Source organism: Pocillopora verrucosa, chromosome 14, assembly GCF_036669915.1.
Source record: "Pocillopora verrucosa isolate sample1 chromosome 14, ASM3666991v2, whole genome shotgun sequence".
In the NCBI taxonomy this organism is placed as follows: domain Eukaryota; kingdom Metazoa; phylum Cnidaria; class Anthozoa; order Scleractinia; family Pocilloporidae; genus Pocillopora; species Pocillopora verrucosa.
Window position 1 is genome coordinate 16906051 of NC_089325.1, and position 21751 is coordinate 16927801.

The window sequence follows — 21751 nt, forward strand, 5'->3', positions numbered from 1 at the left end:
ATTACCTGGAAATAGAATATTTAGATTTCATTAAATCTTCGTCTAGACGTCGATCATTTCACGAATCTTCTTTCCAACTATTTAGCTTTTTTTTTTTTTTAATTTTTAATCTTTGCATAACTTTTCGAAGGACTCAATGAAGATAAAATTTTAAGGTTACTCCATGTAAATTAAAAAAGGCGTTCAAATCTTGATAGACGAAGAGGAAAAAGCTTTATTATCGGTAATATTTACAACGCGATACTTTGGAGGTAAGCCTCAAAACTGATAATCACATTGCGGATTAACAATATCTTATAAAATTCACGGAATATAAAATAACCAAAAAAAGCCCTGAATTAAAAGGATAAAAAAAATTTTCAATTGTAAGATACCACAACAATAATTTACCAATTTGCTTGATATAGGCAAGGTTCTATTTCATGGAATGAAGAAATTGCATCTTTGAATTCTGTTTATTTTTATTATTCCTACGCTTTATGAACTGCCATGTTTCTAAAATTCAAATATTTATATATTCATGACGTCGGAAGAGGATAAAGGATCGCTAAGTAATTTTAACAATAGAAGGCAAAGAAATGAAGATTATAGTTGGATTTGCTTCGCTAAACTTGCTTTTATTTGCAAAGCTGTGAACAGAGAACTTAAGCCAGTGCCGATTTTATGATTTCAGATTTGCAATCACCGCTCAAACTAGAATCAGAATGAAGATTCATTGAATCCAGTCTATAGGTAAAGGATGTAATAGTATCATTTTCCAACTTTACAGCCTCGTCACATTTGGACAGCAGGGATCTTCAGATAAATATTGTGGTAGGTGAAAACGTTTTATTGATTTGTATATTATATTCAGACTATGAAAAGGACAGAACACTGAAGGAGAAAAAGCACTTTATTTTTATTGTAAATTTTCAAATCCCCAGGCGCTTTCACACTTCAGGGGATTTTCGGATGTAAAAGAGATTTCCTTAGAGGGTGGAAATTCCTTTTGGTAAATTCTTGGATCAATAAGAGACGCAAAGTTGTTAATGCTACTGGATAAACGTATATACCTATATACTAATTTTATCAAATCAAAGTAGAAGAAATAGTCGAGTAAACGATCAAATCGTGAAGTCGTGTCTAAAGGAAAAATCAACGACAACGAGAAGGGTAACACCAACAACCATACCAATGAAATACGAGAGTAAAAGTAGAAAACAATAACAGTAAAATTTGCATTGCGATCTAGAATATTGTTAACCTTACAAGGCCAAGCAGTGCAAATGCAAGCCTTCTTGATGGTGAACACCTCTCACAATCCTCCAAGCGATTGCCCTCGACCAAAGTTTCACCCGATTTTCACGAAACCCTTTAAACAATGGCGGCACAATGAAATGAAAATATCCAACCACAATGCATGAAAACCCACCTGATCCTCTGGAAAGTGTATGTTCCTTTTAACAACTGATACAATAACATTATTGTTGTACACTTGTCCGAATTGTAAGACAAAAGCGACGATCGAATAAGGCTTTTTTTCAATTTCATCTGAGTTTCAGGACAATACTGTCGTAATCAAACAGAAGAAAGGCTCGACTTGTAAAAATATTCAATCAGGTGGTGGCTTTATTAGTGTGTTTTTTTTTAAATGTTTAGAGACAAAAATTAAGATGACAAATTTACTTTGAGGTTAGAATTTAGAAAGTTAGAAAATTTCAAACATCTTGGATATCTAAGAGTTGCCGTTTCCTGTTTCCATGGAGAGAATTTTCATCACGTAATCTTGTTTCATTTTTATACTTTTTCTTTATATCCTGTTTTTTTTCCTTACCGGAACTCATATAAAAAAGCCTGTGCGAGTCTTATGCAAAATTTCTCGCTTATTGCCTCATGCGTAGCAGTCAGTTTATTTCCATGACTTTTGAGGCAGAAAAGGAAATAAAAACAATGGAGGTAGTTAGATAGATGGTGATTCATGTCATCAAACAATCCTAATAGAAATTGGTTAATTTATTTAGACATTCTCCACCTGTGTTGACTTGGCTTTTTTCACACCGTCTGACTGTTTCACCTCCAATTCAATCGAATGGTAAATGAAATACCTTTTTTTGGTGGCCTGTTGCAGTAAAACGCAAATCTTAATCCCGGTTGACTCCAAATACCATCAAATTCATCAAAAATGCCCTAATACTTCACCCTAACCCTAACAACTGTCATATTCAATTGGTTGTGGCAAATATACTTCGCTCTGTGATTGGAGAGGAAAAAAACTCATACCACCCGCACAACCAATATGGCGCAACTCTTAAATCATAGAGAGGTTCGGCTACAATAGGATTGATCACTAAAACAAAATATTGTCTTGGATGTGATATATGTGTGAACATTCAGCCCGCAAAAGCGCTATTATTATGGCGAAACAATGGATTATAGAATTGTGGCTCTATGTTGTTGCGAGATACCCTGAATTTACCTCGTATTGTTTCATTAAAATCATCGGCCAGCTGATGGCCATCTCTAAGATTTCGTTGCATGCTAAACCGGAAGAGTACAAAAAAAAAGGTATGAGCGCGAAAAGGTGGTCTCACGAACTCGTCCTACAGTTGTGTTTGTGAAATCATCCGGATGAATCTACAAGGCGAATTGCGAAGGGTTAGAATCTTACAAAATGTTTGAGTTTTACCTTACAATGATTGTCTCTCTTCTTTGGAAAAGACATTCCAACTTAGGCGGAATATCAACCTCCGAAAATCGAACATTTAAGATTGTTTAGATATTCCCTTTCCCACAAACCAAGAATGTTTTTTCTAATCGCTTTGTCCCAGTCTCTTCCCACAGATAAAAGTCGTTACCATGGATGCACGTGATCTAAAACCGGAAAAATTCACAGAGGGACATTCTTTTTACAGAAAACCCCCGTAACTTTTTAACAAAGCCCAAATTGAATAGATTTCTCTTCTCTACAGTTCGTCCAAATGGTTCAAAAAATTAATTTACCTTCACTACTTGGGATCAGTGATCTTCTAGATATCACTAAAGAGTGAAGTATCAAGACCGTCAAAGTATTATATATTTAAAAGGAGGCGAATAATATACGACCAGCAATGACTTGTCATATAAACCTAATTGGGATTGGTAGCATGAACGCAGCTCCTTCCATGATTCACGCAAATGACTTACGTGATGAAAAAGGAAGATAATCTGCAATGCATTGAGGAACTGTGAACTCAAAGTACTAATATTGATTCTGGAGACAGACATGGAGTTAATTTTACTTAAGAGATCTCAATACAGGTGGAAGACAATACAAACAGGCTGGGTCCCATCGGCCTGTTTGGTGAAAATTACAGTACTTAAGGGGAAAAATTTCGGGACTTTGACCTTCGACCGCTTAATACAGGTTCGACTGTAATTGGAAGTCAGTTTTCTTGTCCTCCCCCTTTATTCTCTGTTGGCAACGACTTATTCCCCCCCTCCGTGCCCCCTGAAAATCATGTGATCCTCATTCTTGTCCCCCCCCGGCCCCCCCTCCCCTTGCAAGCGATAAATAATGAAGGGTCTCTAAGCTATCTCTTAATCTGACCGAAAAGGCGTTGTAACACTTTGCTCAGGTACTCAACTTCAACTTTATTTGCATTATTCAGATGAATTTATCTTACACAGACAAAAAAATTAATTATAGTAATGTACTATTTAAGTATTATTTAAATATTATTTTAATATCAATAGATGGAAAATCTAGAGAGGATGTACACAGTGATTAAAAGAGCCGAGGCTTTCGAGTTGGCCACTGTCACGTTTTAGATATAATCAGAAAAAAAAGAAACGATAACCAAAATTTATACTCGTTAGAATTAAAATTAACGGGCACATTATTAGCATAATCTACAGCAAATATCATACTAACTGAAGCATATCTTAATCAGAGGACATACCGTGACATCTGCTATCATTGATTGGAACGAAGAAATATTTTATTTCGCTTTCTAAATAATGTCACATCATTGGCCTAGGGATTTCCCTTTTAACCTTTCAACATATTTTTTCTATCGTTCGCGATTATACTTGATGATAGATTGGTGGTTATGGTGGTCTTTTCGTAATTTAACCACTTTTCGTTACAATAACCGCATCCTAAAGACTCTCAGTCTGCTCGAGCTGTCGTCAGACGAAGGTATGGAACGTGTGTGTAAGTAACTCTGCACGGACATTAGGCTGGAAGGATCGAGTTGATAAATATACCCATAACTCACGTAGAAGGTACTCCTTACATTTAGTTGGGATTAATTTATCCATGGCGCTATTTCTAACCAATTTAGAAATGGAAAAATTGAGAAAATCTAGGTTCAGTTTGGCAGAGATATGTTCGGTTACATGTCAAATGGTGTAAACCTTACGTGATAGGCTTTTAACTTCACTTCGTAAAATTTGCCGTAATATGCTGGTACATAACATCTAAAGCTACTCGTGATTGTAACGTTTCTATGGACAGCCTCCTGAGATCGAAAACTCCAGGATAACCAGTAAGCAGATAATCCAGTTGTGCAAATGGCTGTTTTTATCACTTCTGTATGAAATTTCGTTTTCGTTGAAGAAATATTTATTCATTCGCCATCCAATTACGTAATTGAAGTAAAAGTTCTCGATTCGTGCTTGTAGGGCTTGAATTATTTGAGGCATCTTTTTAATGTCTTTTATAGGGTCGTTTTTGTTATTTTTGCACAAATGCAAAACATACCTTTTTCTCGTTTCTTCGTATCTATATTTATCAGGTTTGCGAATGACTCAATTTCCTGTTTGAATTTCTTTTCGGGATGTGATCAAGTAGGTGATAATTGGAAATGAGTATTTTAAAACACTTGTTAATTGCACTTTGATTTGAGATCCAGCGGAAGTTAATACCACTAAACTGGAATGATAAACGCTGACATTAATTGCCTCACAATCGTGGAGCACTCAAAAGCTAAGTGACTAAGTAAGGTATACGGATGAAGAAAACATGTCCTTATCTGAGATAAGACAACCAGACTTAAGATCCGCCTTTACTTTAACGTGGTTGTCTTGAAAGACTTGGTAATTGTTATCATTTGATCTGAAATTTGCATCCGTCTTCCTTTGTATGAAAAAATTAACTACAATTTTGGAGCTTCATCTTACAACAGGACTAGTTAATGTAAGATTTAGATCCAACGAAAACATGCTTTTTCATTGTTCCTTATCTTGATTTGTCAGGTCGGTAATTGATAGAGGCAGCACATCTGGCGCCCTTTTCGGAATGCACACGTTTTTTGTATTGAAATCGGCCCGCTGCTTTTATACGATGAAGATTTCCGCCATCTAGGAACGGTAGCGTGTTTCATTGTGGGAGAATCTGGTGCAAAAGACTTAAATATAATCTCTTAAACTCTTTGATTTCTTAACAGACAAAGGCCATAGACTTCTTTTATCTTTGTCGCCACACAATCAGAGTTATGAGTCGACTTAGAAGGAAAGTTACAATTTTTCTGTCCACACGTACCTTCATGCACTCAGTGATGCCGGAGTAATAAATTACACAATTTTAACTTCCCCAAGTACTATCTCAGGGTCTGAATAAGGTGGCAACAAGTACATGAACATGTCAGCCGGGTTCGTTTATAAGTAAGTTGATCAGAACTCGAACAACTCTGGCAATCATGACTAAAAGTTTTCTTTTAAAGGTCTCAATATATGTTCTCATTGTTTATGTCTTTCTAAATTCATACCTCCCGAATGATATGTCACGAAAAGAGTGGCCCTTGTTGACCACTGTGGGTATCCAGTGAGGTCAACATAAGTTACCGGTAAATTAGCTTTGAGCCGGAAATAAAAAAAAACTTAAAGGCGATCGTAGACCAAGAATTATGGAGAATGCCCAGAAAATATGTACAAGGTAAAAGCTACGGTATCATTTTACTTCTCTCGAGTCCCTGCTTTATTTTTCCCAAGTTTTCATTTGATACATGAACTTCGAAGTCAAAATTCAGTGGACATAGATTTTGGCTATCGACGCAAAGATTGACCCTTACCAAGGGAAAAAAAATCCAATTATTTTCATTTGTCCTGACAAACTGTAAAATGCATCATAGTTTCTGGAGAATTGTTCCCAATGACCGTCAAAAGGAAATCCATTTCAAACGAAATTTCTTTCACTTGATTTTAAAGAATCATCAAATCTGACAGAAATTCTTAAAAAACAAGGTGAGCTCCTTTCATTAAAAACCACTGAGTGGAGTCGAAAACGCAAACGAAGATCATTTGCATCTCGGTGTATAAGCGTCAAAACGTTTGTCCAATACTAATAAGTTCGCTAAGCTTTTAAAATGTCATTTAAAAAGTAAAAACCAAACGTTTTCGACATTAGGCCACCATCAGGGTACACATTATAACGTTTGTTCTGAGTATATTGACTGGCACCTTTGATACACCTCTTGACTGCAAGAGATATCCAGCACCCTTCATGCAGACATGTGGGTCATCCCAAACGAACGCACACCACATCTCTGTCCAACGAATTCTATTCAAAATTGTGTAAACGAGGGTTCTCGATAACATAAATCGAACCGAGAAAATAGGTTTTGAACTGCGCCGTATTTATTTTCAATTTGGTTGGCTAGAATTTACGCACAGCATGGACGGTAAAAGCACGGCATCTATGATTTTGGTAAAAGTACAATCTGCTTACAATGATGATAACTGGAATTACAAACCATCAAATGTTTTCGCTTGCCTGCAATTGGTCGAAACGCATCACATGATCGAAAATACCCAAGCTAAAAATGGGGAGTCTACCAAGAAAGAAGCGTTCGTTTAAAGTTTAACTCAAGATGAAATAACGTCTAGCTATTGTCACAGATGAAGGAATATGTTTGTTTGTTCATAAAGTCGTACCAAAGGACACTGAAAGGTCTCCCACGCAGCAAAGAGTAAGCTATTAGTAGCATTTTCCCGCTCGTTACAAAAATATTTGAGGGATAACAAACACACTAGCCTCCATTTGGTGCAAAAATATCATCTTGTATTTATCCTTGGACATTATCCGTTCTTTGAAGCTCGCAATTTTATTCGAGGTTCGCTCTCGGAAAACCTGCCGTTCGCATCTCTAAACAGAAAACGTCCGTAAACAAATATAACTTTCCGGGGTAAAAACTCGCTTTTGAATTTCTTCAGGATTTCTTTCTACCAATTGGTTGCTAACTGAAAGCGCATTGCTATTATAATAATCATTAGTTTACAGCTAAATATTGGTATTGTACACTTAATGAATTCCAACTGAAAGTGTATAGCGGAATATTTTTGCATTTTGTAATTGATATAACGAGCGCTTTTGCGAGAGATGACAACCAGCTTAAATGGTAAAAGTGTTACTCTATTACGAAACTTTATTAATTCAGCTTTTTAGGAGCGCTGCCCTTTTCACGATAAAACTTGATCGGCTTTTTTGAACGTGTAAGGAAAGGCTTTCACTTTTGCGGAAGAGCTCTTTGAATTTTATCCATTCAGGTGCCGCTAGAGATTAAAATCTCTTGGGTGCCGTTACCCTTCGACAAACAGCGTTTGTGCCTGTAGTTTGAACAACCTTATGCAAATGTACTCTCATATTTCTGTCTGTTCTATAAAATTACAGCTACAAAGACAAAGCTCTTCTGATCTTTTAAAAAATCTTCCTTATTATACTTTTTGTTATAAACCTGCTGTGCAATAACTAAAACTAGGGAAAAATGGCAGATCACAATACCATTTGAAGAACTTTATACAGGATGCCATCTTAATAAAACCTATCTGGGTAGAAATGTCTCATAGCCTATTTCATAAAAGAAGGTACTTTCTGGCAATCAATGGTGCAGATTTTTTATTTTTGATCCGGCCGTGCTTGAATGCATAGCAATGAAGATAAATGTCTGAGTTGAGTCACAATCGGCCGACATGTCAACCCTTTCTCAATTTCTAACTGACAGATCCACTTTAAAAAGATTGAAAGTGTTATGTAGCCAGAGAGGTTCCATCTTTCCAGAGCATCTTTTCTTGCACAAAAAAAAGAATCATTATCATCATGGAGTAAGGGATCATTATTTAAATGCACTAAGAGTAATAAAATTCCTCTCTTTGCGTTGACGACCCCTGTGGAAAAATCGGTCATTGACAAGGAATTGTCTTAGAGAGCATCAGTTTCTTTGTAACATTTTCAATGAAATTATGGCTTAGCAGCTCGTTCTACTTAAATAGTTGTTCTCAACTCTTGTGTAGTCCTGATAGAGTTTCAAGTGGATTACTCTTCGTGATTGCCCATTGTAAACACTTTCACAGAATTTTGCGGTAGAAGTGAAGAGTATAAAATTTGTGTAAAAACAACACAATTCAATTTTTATGGGAGTTTGACATCTATGATTGCCTTTATTGGATCAAATTGACCATTTCTTCGTTCCATTACTGCTTATTTGGAAAATTTCGCCATGTTTGTAAGTCAGGAGGTTTTGGATATGTTTTTAAAATTGTTCACTTAGCACGCACGCGGTTAATTGAGCTTCGAATTCGTTGCTGTTGAAAATTGCTTGAACGCTTCGCTTTGTGTTGTAAATTACAATGTTATTACATGGATAGTTTGTGTGGTCTGTTATCAACCTCCAGGAAGAATTGTTTTTGTGTCATTTTATGATTTAATTCCAATAAAGAGAAGTAATAAAATTCGCTGTGGACTCCTGAGATTGTATTCTCCAACAACAAAAGAAGGAAACACGGCGGATATTGGATATTTAGGTAGTTTCGCGTGACACAATTTTCTGAGAAAATCCCTGGTTGAAATGCCCTTTTGATTGCAGGTGCAATTCATGTTTCGCAGTTTTAATAACAACACAGATAATAGGATCTTGATAATATTAGAAAAGAAAATTGAAACACTTTCGCCTGAAGCTTACAACTTATAATGCCTTTAACGCTAATATAATAAAGCACAAATTTAGCTGAAGTTTCAAAATAAATCCTTAGGAACGCTTTCTTGTCATTTGTTGATCATGAAAATCCTTTCGCTCTTTATTTTTCTTCTGCATGATAAACGACTGGGCGGTTTTTTCGTGTTTACGTAGCAAAGGCAAGCGCTTGGAGATTTGATATTGTTTTTAAGGAAGTAATTTTCAAAAGCCTCAGCACAAACTTCATCTTTTATGCAAATTTTATAAACGTGAAAATTCAATGAAATATTTATGTTATCGGAAATGTGCGCGGTGATTTTTTTTGTGCAATAACATATAAATTGCAGGTAAGCTTTTTGACCTTCACAAATCTGAGGCTGTGGGCAGAGTAATATAATCTCTACTCAGAGGGCCTTCAAATCATCTTTTGTGCATGAGAAGGGTGAAACAGTTTCAAGAGATCGAAGAAATTCATTATCACGCTATTGTAAACTTTCAGGTCTTTGGCTGAGAACAACGGGAAAAGTCTTATAACCATAGAAGCGTGTCTAACAGAAACATTTCTTCACTCTGCTTCTCGCTCTGGTATCGTAATCTTCATTTGAGGAAAGTGTCTTTTTTCAACTCGTTGAGTAACATTCAACCAGCGCGAAAACAGCTAGTTTGGATGGACCAGAGAAACTACCTATCGAGGACTCTATATACTTGATATCCGTGGGGAACGTTACATGAACAGACAAATTTTTCTTGCTTCAGTGCAACAAGACCTTTAAAAAACGTCGGAAGTCACATGAACGATGCAAGGAAATCTCAGCAACGTATCTAACGATATCCTCGACGCTGATGCAGAGTTTGACGGAAAGATTGTATTTCTGGTGTTCGTGTTGTTGCTTATCCTTGCAACAGTCGTTGGTAATGGCTTCGTATTCATGGCTGTTTACACATTCCGTGAGTTGAGGACGGTGACAAATTACTTCATAGTGGCCCTTGCCGCCGCAGATGTGGCCGTTGCTCTTTTGGCGATGCCGGTATGGCTTGTAAGATCACTTGTTCACATTGAAAGGGAACAAGATAATTATGTGATGGATTTGTGCACCCAATGGATCGATCCATTCTGTTGTACAGCATCCATTGTGAACGCCACGTTAGTTTCCATTGACCGTTATTGTGCCATTAGCAAGCCGCTACGCTACAGAACCATGGTGACACCACTTCGTGCTAAGCGCTCCATTGCCGTGGTTTGGGGATTCGCAGTGGTCATTGCAGGAATCTCCTTTCTGCAATTTCATGAGTCCTACACGGTTATCGAAGGCTATGTTATATTTCTATTCGTGACGCTATTTTGTATTCCCTTAATCACGATGTCGTTTGCGTATATCTCGATCTGCAGGGCAGCCATCCACCAGATTTCTAAGATGCACTCCACACGACTTAGCTCAACGTCTTACGATCAAGACAGGAGGCAGTCGTTTGAACGACGAAAACGCTTCTTCAGAGAACTAAAAATCACCAAAATGCTTGCTGTCATAGTGAGTCTGTTTATAATTTGCTGGAGTCCATTCCTTGTGGTAACTCTCATTGAAGCGTTCACGACTGAGGAAATTCCACTTGCAGTTCAAGGTGTCATCGTCTTTCTTCCCTACGTGCTTTCATGCGCAAACCCTTGGATCTATACTGGAATGAACAGGGATTTTCGTTTGGCCTTTAAAAAGTTTTTTTGTACCTCAAAGATTCTATGCCTTAAACGTTCCAGAGAGCGCAGCGCAAACGAGCGCATGTTAAGGCCACTACCGTCGACCACAGTCGACGAAACCTTCATTTCTAACGGCTTGCGACAAGGGTCCAACTCGATTCGAAAGGTTTCCAGTCGTGGACCAGAAATTACAACTGTTTAGCTTTTGAGATGGACTCAAAGAAAATATCAATTAACTCCTTCATCTCCGATTGTTTTATCGATCGAACTAATGACATTTTAAATATGATTTATAACGCAAAGGATACACTCTTGCCAAAGTTAAATGGATAAGGAGAATAAGCTGATTTTCTCAATTAGAGAGTGACATTGCTCAGTATACTGCTAGAATGATTGCGTTCGCTCACTTTCATTACTTGAGCTGAATGCACCACATTTATATCGAAAGGCGATAAATGTTCTGAATTCAGCTAAAGAAGATTTACGGTCATCTTCGAAAACACGGCAGACGCAACTTAGATCCAAACCCACGTCCATTTACATTAATGACCTGTTTGTCTTATACGATAAAGGATGGAAAATGGGCAGAAATGTCTTTGTAGATGACTGTTTGAAAATAGAAACTTAAAAATAGCTAGTGTTGGTGTCGAGTCGTCGGAGTAAGGTTCCTTCAATTAGTGATATATTTGAGATATATGTAGAAATATTGAGGAAAACTGGCTTTTTGTTTATGTTAAAAAGGCAGGCGAAAGCGTATAGATGAATTCAAATTGTAATGAAAGATCATCTTTTCGTCTTCTCGTTCGATATTTTGCAAAACATACAACAAAGGATATTGTTTGGCTCATGTAGATTTTGAACCCACGATTTACGTAACCGAATTAAGGTTGAGAACAAGTCGGGGATTGGTCACTGTCGATGAGAAACAAATACGTTTTTTTGGTGACCGAATGCACCAGAAATTTTTATTGAGGTTTTCTATTGAGCATGAAAAACCTTTGCCATTCACAGGCACACTGCAGCTATGAACATGGGTGATATGAGAGTCTTTTAAAGCGGAACGACTAACGGCCATGTTTAAACGCGTTGAAAATTCAAAGTAGTTAATTTCGTATCAAAAAGAATGAAGGGAATTTCTTCGAAGAAGTATATTTTCCAATAATCAAAACTCTGCGCGGGGGAAATAGAAAGAATTATGAAACGACTGGTGACCGATGGATTTCAGGCTAAAGACAACTGGCAAACAACGAAAAAATCTCATCTTTTACTCTTGCCAAAATGCTGTTTGTCGCAGTCAATCTTGATCATTTTGTTTTGTTTCAGTCGACAGCCATACACAATATACACAGAAAGGTCAGAACTTATAGGCAATTTCGTGTTTTTTCATTTCTTCGCCGCAGCTATCAGAGAAACCAATCCTAACACTGAATCTGATTAGGAACACACTAAGAAAAAAGCTTTCCGAAATTTAAGGATAATACCATGGAAGACATACACCAGAGATGTCATGTGTTACTATTCTAAATCTGTACCGAAGCATTTTTTGCAGTGACGCTTATGTGCAGATTTATTTGCGATCGTATTTGCATAGCTAAATCTTACAAGAATAAAGATATTTTTTGGAGGCCATTCTAGTATTCATGGACGGCCTATCCAGTTGCCATTCCTAATAAAAATAGATAAATAGATGAGTTACGAACTTGCAGTCTTCGGTCTTAAAAGTTGTAAATATATGAAGATGACATCTGTTTGGTACAAACACCAATCGTTGCATTTGTTCTGTAAAATAAACAAAATTGTTTGGGTTATGAGGGTTGTTTGGGCTGCCATTTGTGTCAATTTGTCTTGAATTTTTCATTCCATTTGAATTAAAATGACATAAAATTAACATTGAGCTCATCTGCTCTGTGCTGCTCATTTTAAAATGGACTTAAAGAGAGGCGGTACACCATACATTTGAAGGAAGTTTTTTTCTATATATTTATATGTTTTCAGCTCCGTTTTCTTTGATACTGTTCAAATAAAACCAAAATAGGAAATCCCAGCAAGGTGTTCCTCTGGTCAAAAGAACCGACAGAAAGTTTATTTACCGGTTCCTAATTTCCCTCACACGTTGTTGACGCACCCGAAAACTGAAAGGTGATTTGCATCGTACGTCGTTGATTGATATTATTTTTTATTATTCTTTTAAAAGTAAAATTTGCTCTTATTCGAGATATTCTGCAATCTGATTTGACTTCACGAAGCAATAATATGAGTTTGAGTCGCAAAAGGGATCTGATAGGTTTAAAAACCAGTAGAAGATGATATGTCATAGATTCAAAACAAGTTCTTCTACCTTTAGTTTCCTTTGATGAGTTGACAATACATAAGCTTCCTAAGGAATTCCTTGGATTATGAAAGTTATATGTCACATATACGCATTGATTGCTGCGAAAAATGACTTTTTGTTTCAAGAAAACTTTTCTCATATTAGTCTACTTGTTTGTTTTACGAGGCTCGATCGTTGTAAACTTCAACTGTACATACACTGAGCAAATTGGTTGGAGCAAACTAAACTGGCAGCATTACATACTACGTCCTCGCTATCCCCGAAAAGGCAAACCACCAGCAAATATGTACATTATGGTCAAGTTTATATACATTTTCGAGTTGAATGTTAGGGGAGAAAAATGAAAAAGAAAAGAAATATCTAAGACTGAAAATTTCACGAGAGCAACAGCTTTATTCTTAACACTGTGGACATTCATGAAAACTTTCGGCTTTTTTCTTTCATGTGAAATAGCCAGTTAAAAATGTGAGCAAGAAAAAATCTTATAGTCCTGAAATAACCAATGATGTGCAGAAGGATTTGATTTTGCCACTGATTTGTTAAACATATCGTCTAAACAGGTAGGAAGATCGAGCTATTGAAATTATACAGTACAATATATACTACGGCAAATAAACGTTATTGGTTTAAGTTTTTGACAGAAAGTGTTTTTCCAACCTGAACGAAGTGCGATTGTAACGTGACACCGGCAACCGAACATTTCCCTCATTTTAAATCTATAAACAAGACATGACTCAGAAACTTTTTCTGTGAAACATGAACCATTCGATGACTTCACATTGCATTTACAACAAGAACGGAATATTCTGTCATGTCTGTCCGTCAAATCGTCAGAATCTGTGGTAGTCAAACTTAAGCATGCTAGCTATCATTTATCCTGGACGTATAATCACAGAAAGAATCATTTTGAGTATTTCAACATAGACATTTTAAAAGTATCTTTACAAAATTATCGTTAAAATGTAGGGTCAAAAGAACCCTTCTCAGCTAGCTGCTGTGGTAATCAGTTGACGGGAACTCCGATCGGCAGGTCTGATGCTGCACCGGATGAAATTTCCCTTTTGTCCGCATCGTTCGATAAACTTTATTGAAAGAAAGGCATATGCGACAGTACAAAGTTTATTGAGCACGGAAACGATTTAAGTGATACAAAAACGTATAAAGTCGCAAGCATTTCAGATAAACAAAAAGCGAGCCCGCGAGAAAAGTGGTATGTGGTAAGTGAAATGTTCTTAGTAAACAATGGTATAGCATAGGTAAATCACGAGAACCATCTCATGCATGACACGAAGTATTGTCCTGATTCCCTAAACGAACATTTTCTTTAAGTTGCTGACAAGTCTTCCTCGTTAAATCCTGTTGTCAACAAATGTAGTTCGCTATTTACTTATCATTTACAATTTCCTGGATGACCTTCTTCACTGTCCAAGTCAGGTCTTTGCGCTTCGCCTTTTGAGCTTGTTCTAGTGCAAATTTAGTTCTAAGAATCTGGCATACACGACTTTAAACAAAGGAACTTTCCAAGAGGAAAACTTGTCGTATCTATCGAACTTTTCTCTATTTCAGTTATTGCATCACTTTTTTTAATCAAATTGATTTTTTTTCGAATTCTGCACCACTTTTCGTCCCTACGCCCTGTTTGAAATTTTTAGATAGATCCTCTTTAAATTTTCATCCACCTTATCTTCTATTTGTGTTTAGATGGTGAGCAGATGTTTAAAAATTAGACATTTTACATCCAGACTATTTAAGATTCAAACTAGGGTATGACTTGAAATTTCGAACGACTCACCTCTTAAGATCTCTTAAACAGTTGCACTTTCCAATTTATTGCAACAAGAAGGAGCCGAATTCAGTCGTTTGTAAGCGGCATCCTAGATAGTGCCGGATATTTTCTCACGCTTGCTAAGTACATCGTAAAGTATCTATTTTTTCAAATAATTGTGATCCTATTTTTAACCTCATTTTTCGCTCTGCGTAAAATTAGAGGTTAATTACACCCAAAACCGACACGCAATCTTGACAAGGAATATTTTTTACGATATTCACGAGTGTAACAAATTTAGTTGATCTTGCCTGATTCGTTTGAGGTTTATTCCTTTTGATTAATACTTTGGATCCTTTTGAAACGATATCTTTGGCGTAACTTATCCTTTTATAGACACCACTGATGAAAGAACAATTAAAAAATTCTACTGGTTTAAAAGTATTCCGGTGAACGACCCAAAGTAATTGCTAGGTTGTTCTTCTTTTTTTCGGTTAACACCACAATGCCTTCAGCTATCTGTTTTTTTTTTCTTAAGAAGTAACGAATATACTCAAAGTATAAAAATATAATTGAATAGTTAAACTTCATCAGAACTTTCAACTGCTTGAGATGATTACTCGAGTACAGACGAAATTATCTGATTCAATTGTCGCCTGGCTTTTTTTTGGAACAAATCCATTCCGAGAATCTTTAAAATTTAAACTGGACTTCAGGGAAAGTATTTCACCAAACAAAGCTGGTGGTTCGTCGCTGTTTCGTGAAATGATTGATGATGATAGAATGTAAGAGTGCATTAAATTTATGTGTAATTTAGGCTCGTGTAACAAGAAGACTGAAAAATATTATAGTTACTTGGTAGCAGTGTATTGTCAGTTCTCTAATTGCTTGTTCGCCCACTTCTAACCGTTCCTTTTGCTTATTATTTTTTGTCAGATCTTTGCACTTCGACCAGTAGTTTGCATTATTCAGTTTTGGTAAGTGAAAGCAGGTCGTATGGCTGCACAAAGAAATTTATGTAAAAAAAACCTCGGAAAAGAAAAATGGCCATTTTAGAAGATTCAACAACTTTACAACTTTTAAACGGGTGTGGCTTTAAAATGAGTTATTTTGATTCGTGATAACGTTTCCTTTGCGGTTCCTTTTGTTATGGTTATCACTTTACTTTTAGCCAACTAATGTCTACAGTGAAAGAGCCGCCGCAAGGTGAACGGACACTAGTTGATGGTGATGCTTTAATTGCTTCCACAGACATCAACTCAACCCCCTGGGTATGATGAATGGCTCGAACATTAACTTTATAAAGACCTCCTTCCTCCCAGAAATGTTGTTCAAGCCATGAAAAAATGAGTTCAAGCATCTAAGCAACTGCGAACCTACCCCTCCCCTAAACCAACAACAGTCAACTGATAACAACTTACGGTTAATGTTGGGCTCAGGGAGGGGTAGGTGCGCTCTTCCTAAGGTACCAACATAATTGCATAGGACTCAAAAGAAGCTTTGTTTGACAAAAGGAAATGACAAGGTTTTTCCGTTTTCTCCCGGTTTGTTAACTCAGGCGCTCGGCCGGAGTTGTTCGAGTTAAATGACAAATGGCTGTCGAAGCTCACGCTGTCTAACTTTCCCCTGTAGGCTTCAAGAACTAGTTGAAAGCATTTGAGAACCCAACTTCTGATTTTTTCGGGGAAAAAGGGGAAAAACCTTAAACCCCAAGGCTAAGATTAACCATTTCTAGGGCCTTAGTAGACGCACATATGCGTGTAGTTTAAATACTGAAAACTTGAAAGAGAATACCGTAAGGCTGGGAGCGTTAGGGTCTATTAGAAACCGCAAAACCGTAAGAAAAATCATCTAAAACCGCAAAAAAATTCGATCAAAACCGATCACGCATTCCTCTCAACAACATTTGCGTTTCGCGCCAACTCGTGATCAGTGGAGGCGCACAGCTATCGCACAGATCGAAAAGAAACCAGAACCCAAAGACGAAATACGAAAACCACACTTAATACTAAATCCAAAAACCCGTTAATATTTTTGACGAAAACCGAAAACCAAATGCTAAAAAACGGAAAATCCACAGACCGCAGTGAGCACCAAACCAGAAAATCGTAGTTTTTTGGTACAAAAACCGAAAAACCGATTTAAAAAATAGCCAAAACAGCAAACCGAAAATCCCAATGCCCCCCTCCGTAAAAGTTGTTTTAAGCAACCCACGGCCACTTGCTCCCTTCTGAACCTGTAAGCCTCTGATAAGCCCCCCCGCCTTTTCTTTAACACAGTCCACTAACAGGAGACAGCTCATGTTCTCTTGATTTGAACACACAAAACACTTCACATATGAACTTTGGATATGACTTCGGATAGTAAGCCAGCAAGTTTCCTGCAGCTAATTGGCAGAGCATTCAACCAGGATTTTGGGACGAGACAGGGTTCCATTTCTTAAGAGAGACTCAGATTTTTGTTTGTCCAGCTTTCTTGATTATGTGAAAAGTGTTCCACATATTTCTTTACACTTCTGTAGCTCACACGGATCACAAGTGTTTTTAATACAACATTGTATAAAAATTACTACAATCATAATTTAGTCATTATTCAGAAATATTATTTTCAGAAGCTACACAGCCAATTTGCCCTTCAGGAGGTGGGAAACCCAACAATTCACAACAAAAGAGAACTAAACAACTTGCTAAAAACTTCTCTACACTTGAAATGAAGTCAGTTGATGTAAAACTTTTAAGATAGCAAAGGTCTGATGGAAGCTTCTTGTTCAAGTCTCCATTACATACTTCAGAAGTCCCACACTTATGCTGTATTCCACCAAGCAATGAACAACAACCACAGAGAAAAAGAAAACTCCAAAGTCCTTTATGGCAACCAGAAGAGCAGTAAAAAGAAAATTGATTCTCTGGGTAAATTCTATTGGAATTCCACAAAGTTGCAATGCAACAGTGAGCAAGGAAATATAAGCTGAGTTGGATGTCTGGAAAAAGAAAAAAAAAACAGAAATTTATTTAATGGACGGAACCTTAACATACAAATGTAACATGATACATATGTAAGGATTGCACTTAGCGCACATGTGGTGCATGCAAAAATAAAATTCAAATGTTGCCTGTTTGGAATATTACATAATAATCATGATTTAACTTTGTGTCATGTAATAGTATAAACTCTTTTGATTTTGAGATCACATATATGATTTTAGTCCACACCACATTCAATTCACAAATAGAGGGAATAAGTTTTTAAAGAAACTGTAGTGTGGGTATAAAAAGATCATTTGGATTTATCAACTGAGTTGATAATGTAAATTGACTGATGTTTGGAGTGTAAGCCCTTCATCATACACAATGACATTCACCTCAGTTTGGTTAGCATGATTATACATTGTAGGTGTTTCTCCACATAATTATTACTAACAAGTCTACAGATATGTTTGAAGACCAAATGAAGTATTCAGTCACAGCACAAAATATTTGTACTATACCAGTAACTTACCTGTCGGAAGCTTGGTACACAAACAAACAGTAACTGTAAAGCTAGGAATGGCCATATCATGGACTGAAATGAAATAAAAAGATTTTAAACAAAAATGGCCTACAGTTTCAAGTAATTTTAGAATTAACTCAAACCTTTTCATGCACACTCAACACATTTCAATTATGCAAACTCAAAATAAAAAGAAAACAAATTAATATGTGAACAGATAAATAAATAGATAGCTTATTGATTAACTGAATAAATCAGAAATATTAAGTAAGCTGAGCTCTCAAGTTAATCAACAGTTATCAAAATGGGCCACATAGAATTCTCTATCCATTTATGTGATTGGAGGTGGATATCAAGACAAACCTCATGTCCCACTTTGAGTTTGAGGGTGAAATGTTTCATTCAGGGAGAGACTTATCAAATCTACCATTACAGGCATGATGATGTCCATGTACAATGTCATGTATTTGGTAGCCCTGGAATTCAACAACTGAACCTATAGTAAAGGAAACCTACAAATAGAGCGCTTAAAAATCCACACTGGCAAAAGGCGGACCAGTCAGCTATTTACATAGTGCAGCAGCAGTGAAGTTGAACTCAGGGTGACAAAGAACAAATCCATTGAGTCCCAGAATAGAGGACTTGAACCTGCCACCACCAGCTTACGAGTCCAGCGCCCTTACCACTTGGCTACACTGCCTCCTTTGTATTGGTACAGTGCTTTCAATAAGATTTGAAGAGGGTGGCTACCTCAGTAAAGCACCCACCAGAGAATATCATAAAATAACAATTTCCCTCTTGCTATCCCATTACTTCTGTTCAGAATAAACTGGCCTCAAATAGAGTTTTCAGTGTTAAACTTTGTAGGTGATCATTAAATATTCATATCCTTTATAAAAACTGTTTAACTAGCCGATCTTGAGGTGTTTTAGGTCTCACTTTGTGAGTTTGCTCAAAAGCTTCCAAAGTAAACCTGGCAATTCACAACAGAATACCTGCCAAAGCTTTGGAAGGTGTCAGGTCTAATTGAGACCACTCTGATATGGTATAGAGTGTATGGGTTGAAGAAATCACAGCAAGAGTAAAGTGTCTTGCCCATGAACACAACACAATGACCCACACAAGGCTCAAACTCTGGCCTCTCAATCTGGAGTCCACCAGTTCTACCACATCTCTTACAAATTAGTTCGATATACAGCTTTATGTCAGACCCTACAAAAAGCAAGGATGGAGAGCACAACTAATAGTCATGGCGCCCTTGACCACCACAAGTACCTTTTATTTTGACCACCACAAGTACCTTTTATTTTGACCACCACAAGTACCTTTTATTTTGACCACCACAAGTACCTTTTATTTTGACCACCACAAGTACCTTTTATTTTGACCACCACAAGTACCTTTCATTTTGACCACCACAAGTACCTTTCATTTTGACCACCACAAGTACCTTTCATTTTGACCACCACAAGTACCTTTTATTTTTAAGTTCACCTCCCATGTAAGTGAGAATTGTTTTTTGAACTTAACAAAGAAACAAGCTATGAAATTGACAAGGTAAGAAAGTAAGAGTACAAACAAGATAAAAGCTTTGTCATCAAGTTTCATGTTTTCGATTTTCATCGGCTTTCATCAAAAGTATTAAAGTCTCTTATTACAATGAGCAATCTGCACAAAATAAATGAGTTATAACACAGGTTTTTTGAAGAGTATCTTTAGTGGATCTTATCATCTCTGTTTTTTTCCTGCTTATAGTTTTAAAACTATATTGAAAGTTTTAAAAATTATCATATTACCCGCACCTTCCCATAACCTGCACCAACAACTGTTTGTGGAAAAATTAACAGATTACCCATGGGTAATCAGCCAGAAATTACAGTATGTCACTTACAGGAGATCAATGGAAGAAAGTCTCAGATATCTTTAACTCTTTCACCCCTAGGAGTGGCTGGCATCTACCGGTAATTTCACCTTCCGTTATCACTGATTAATCACACATTAAGGTCGCAAGAATAAAGAGAATGATCAATATCTGAAGGAAATATTGATTGTAAACACATTCTCCTTGTCAGTACCATGCAAAATGTATAGGTAAGGGTGAGGAGAATATGCATGCTGATTTTACACAGTAGTATTCCCTTCCAAAATGCACTCTTCCACCATATCTGGCTCCAAGGATAAGTGTAGTACAAATAATCAAGAAAATGGCAGGTATATCAAACAATTATTCCACAAGCTCTCATTGGATATGAGATGGTAAATGTCCAACCAGGCCTGTAGGGCCAAGTTGGCTATAATCATCTCACATCCAACACGCCTGAGTGGAATAATTGTTTCATTAAAAACACTCCAACATGTAGATAAATCTTCCCAACGTTGTTTTGCAAATTTCTTTTTTTTGACATGTTCACTTACCATATTACCACATTTGTAAAGCAGAGTATAATGGCTGATAACCCATGATGACTAGGCCGATATCATGACATCATCATACTTAAGGCTTCTTACCTCTGACTGGACCAAAACAGCGTCATTAGAAACATCATTGCGGCTGTTCTCAACATTGATTGAGAATAAAACCTCTAAGTTCACATAAGTCCACCTGATCACCAAAGAGAAAGCCAGTATGACAACAAAAACAGTTCGAGTCCAAATTGCAGTACTGAAGCCGGAAGATTCATCACTGTGTGTCTCGTTAACAGCTGCTGTTGAAGGAAAAGTGTTATGTGATCGCGATCGAGTTGATGTAACTTTAGGTAGACGTTTTACCTCGTTGTCTAAAAAGGAATTTTCGTTAGCTTCTGAGTCCTGCGATCCACAGGTATTTCCCTCCGCTGGATACATATCGGAAATTTGGTCTCCTTGGTTTTTTTCCACTGGCAATTTCTTAATTTCTCCAGTTGTATAATCACTTTCTTTTGTATCGACTGACAGTATATTCTTGCAGGAATTATCTGCATTTCCCACGGAAGAAGAATTGGAAATGTTTCCATCTACAACAAGATTAGACTTTGAATTATCAGGATGGCTTGAACGACTGCCTAGAATTCTCTGAAGGCGACTCTCAGAATTTTCCAGTACTTTTTTTCTTCTCTGTGCACGGCGCTCGGCGGCAGACATTTTGGATAAGATAACTTCCTCCCTAGTCCTCCCCTACATTAGCTACCGTGGCAATCTGGACTAAACTTGTCGACACTCTCTACGAATAAGTACTTCATTTAAGCTCACACAAAGTGATAAACAATCATAGAGAATATATATATGGGCGAGTAGATATGGAATTTCTCTTCGATTGCTTAGCTCACGAGTGAGATGTCGAGTTGAACACGAGAGGAGAAATTCCATATCTACAAGCAACCATGTATTATTTTGTTTATCATATAAACACAATAGCCCTTTACTCGCAGGAAGAACCGACTTCATTAATGAATGAAAATAAATGAATCGACAATCTCTAAATAACAATCGTGGAGTGCGTTGGCGCTAACTCTTAGGATGGAAAAATGCGTTGAATCACGATTACAAAAACAACGATGATCGTAATTTTCAATTTACAAAATTCT

The 21751-nt window shown here is 36.9% G+C and overlaps 2 protein-coding genes across 3 annotated transcripts; one reads left to right on the plus strand and one right to left on the minus strand.

The window, feature by feature from the left end:
• Positions 1 to 683: 683 nt before the first annotated feature.
• On the plus strand, positions 684 to 12153 carry LOC131772848 (beta-2 adrenergic receptor-like). 2 transcript variants are annotated; one of them, XM_066161369.1, is made up of 2 exons: positions 684 to 813; positions 9409 to 12153. In XM_066161369.1, exon 2 carries the CDS (start codon positions 9707 to 9709, stop codon positions 10802 to 10804), a length of 1098 nt encoding a protein of 365 aa, XP_066017466.1. In that variant the 5' UTR covers positions 684 to 813; positions 9409 to 9706; the 3' UTR covers positions 10805 to 12153. The 2 variants fall into 2 exon arrangements, with proteins under 2 accessions (XP_066017466.1, XP_058944794.1); XM_059088811.2 differs by lacking the exon at positions 684 to 813 and adding an exon at positions 4156 to 4242.
• A 5073-nt stretch (positions 12154 to 17226) lies between these two features.
• On the minus strand, positions 17227 to 21314 carry LOC131772604 (guided entry of tail-anchored proteins factor CAMLG). The gene is made up of 3 exons (XM_059088567.2): positions 20697 to 21314; positions 18198 to 18260; positions 17227 to 17679 (listed from the first exon to the last, which is right to left on the minus strand). Exons 1-3 carry the CDS (start codon positions 21306 to 21308, stop codon positions 17467 to 17469), a joined length of 888 nt encoding a protein of 295 aa, XP_058944550.2. The 5' UTR covers positions 21309 to 21314; the 3' UTR covers positions 17227 to 17466.
• Between the last annotated feature and the right edge of the window lie 437 nt (positions 21315 to 21751).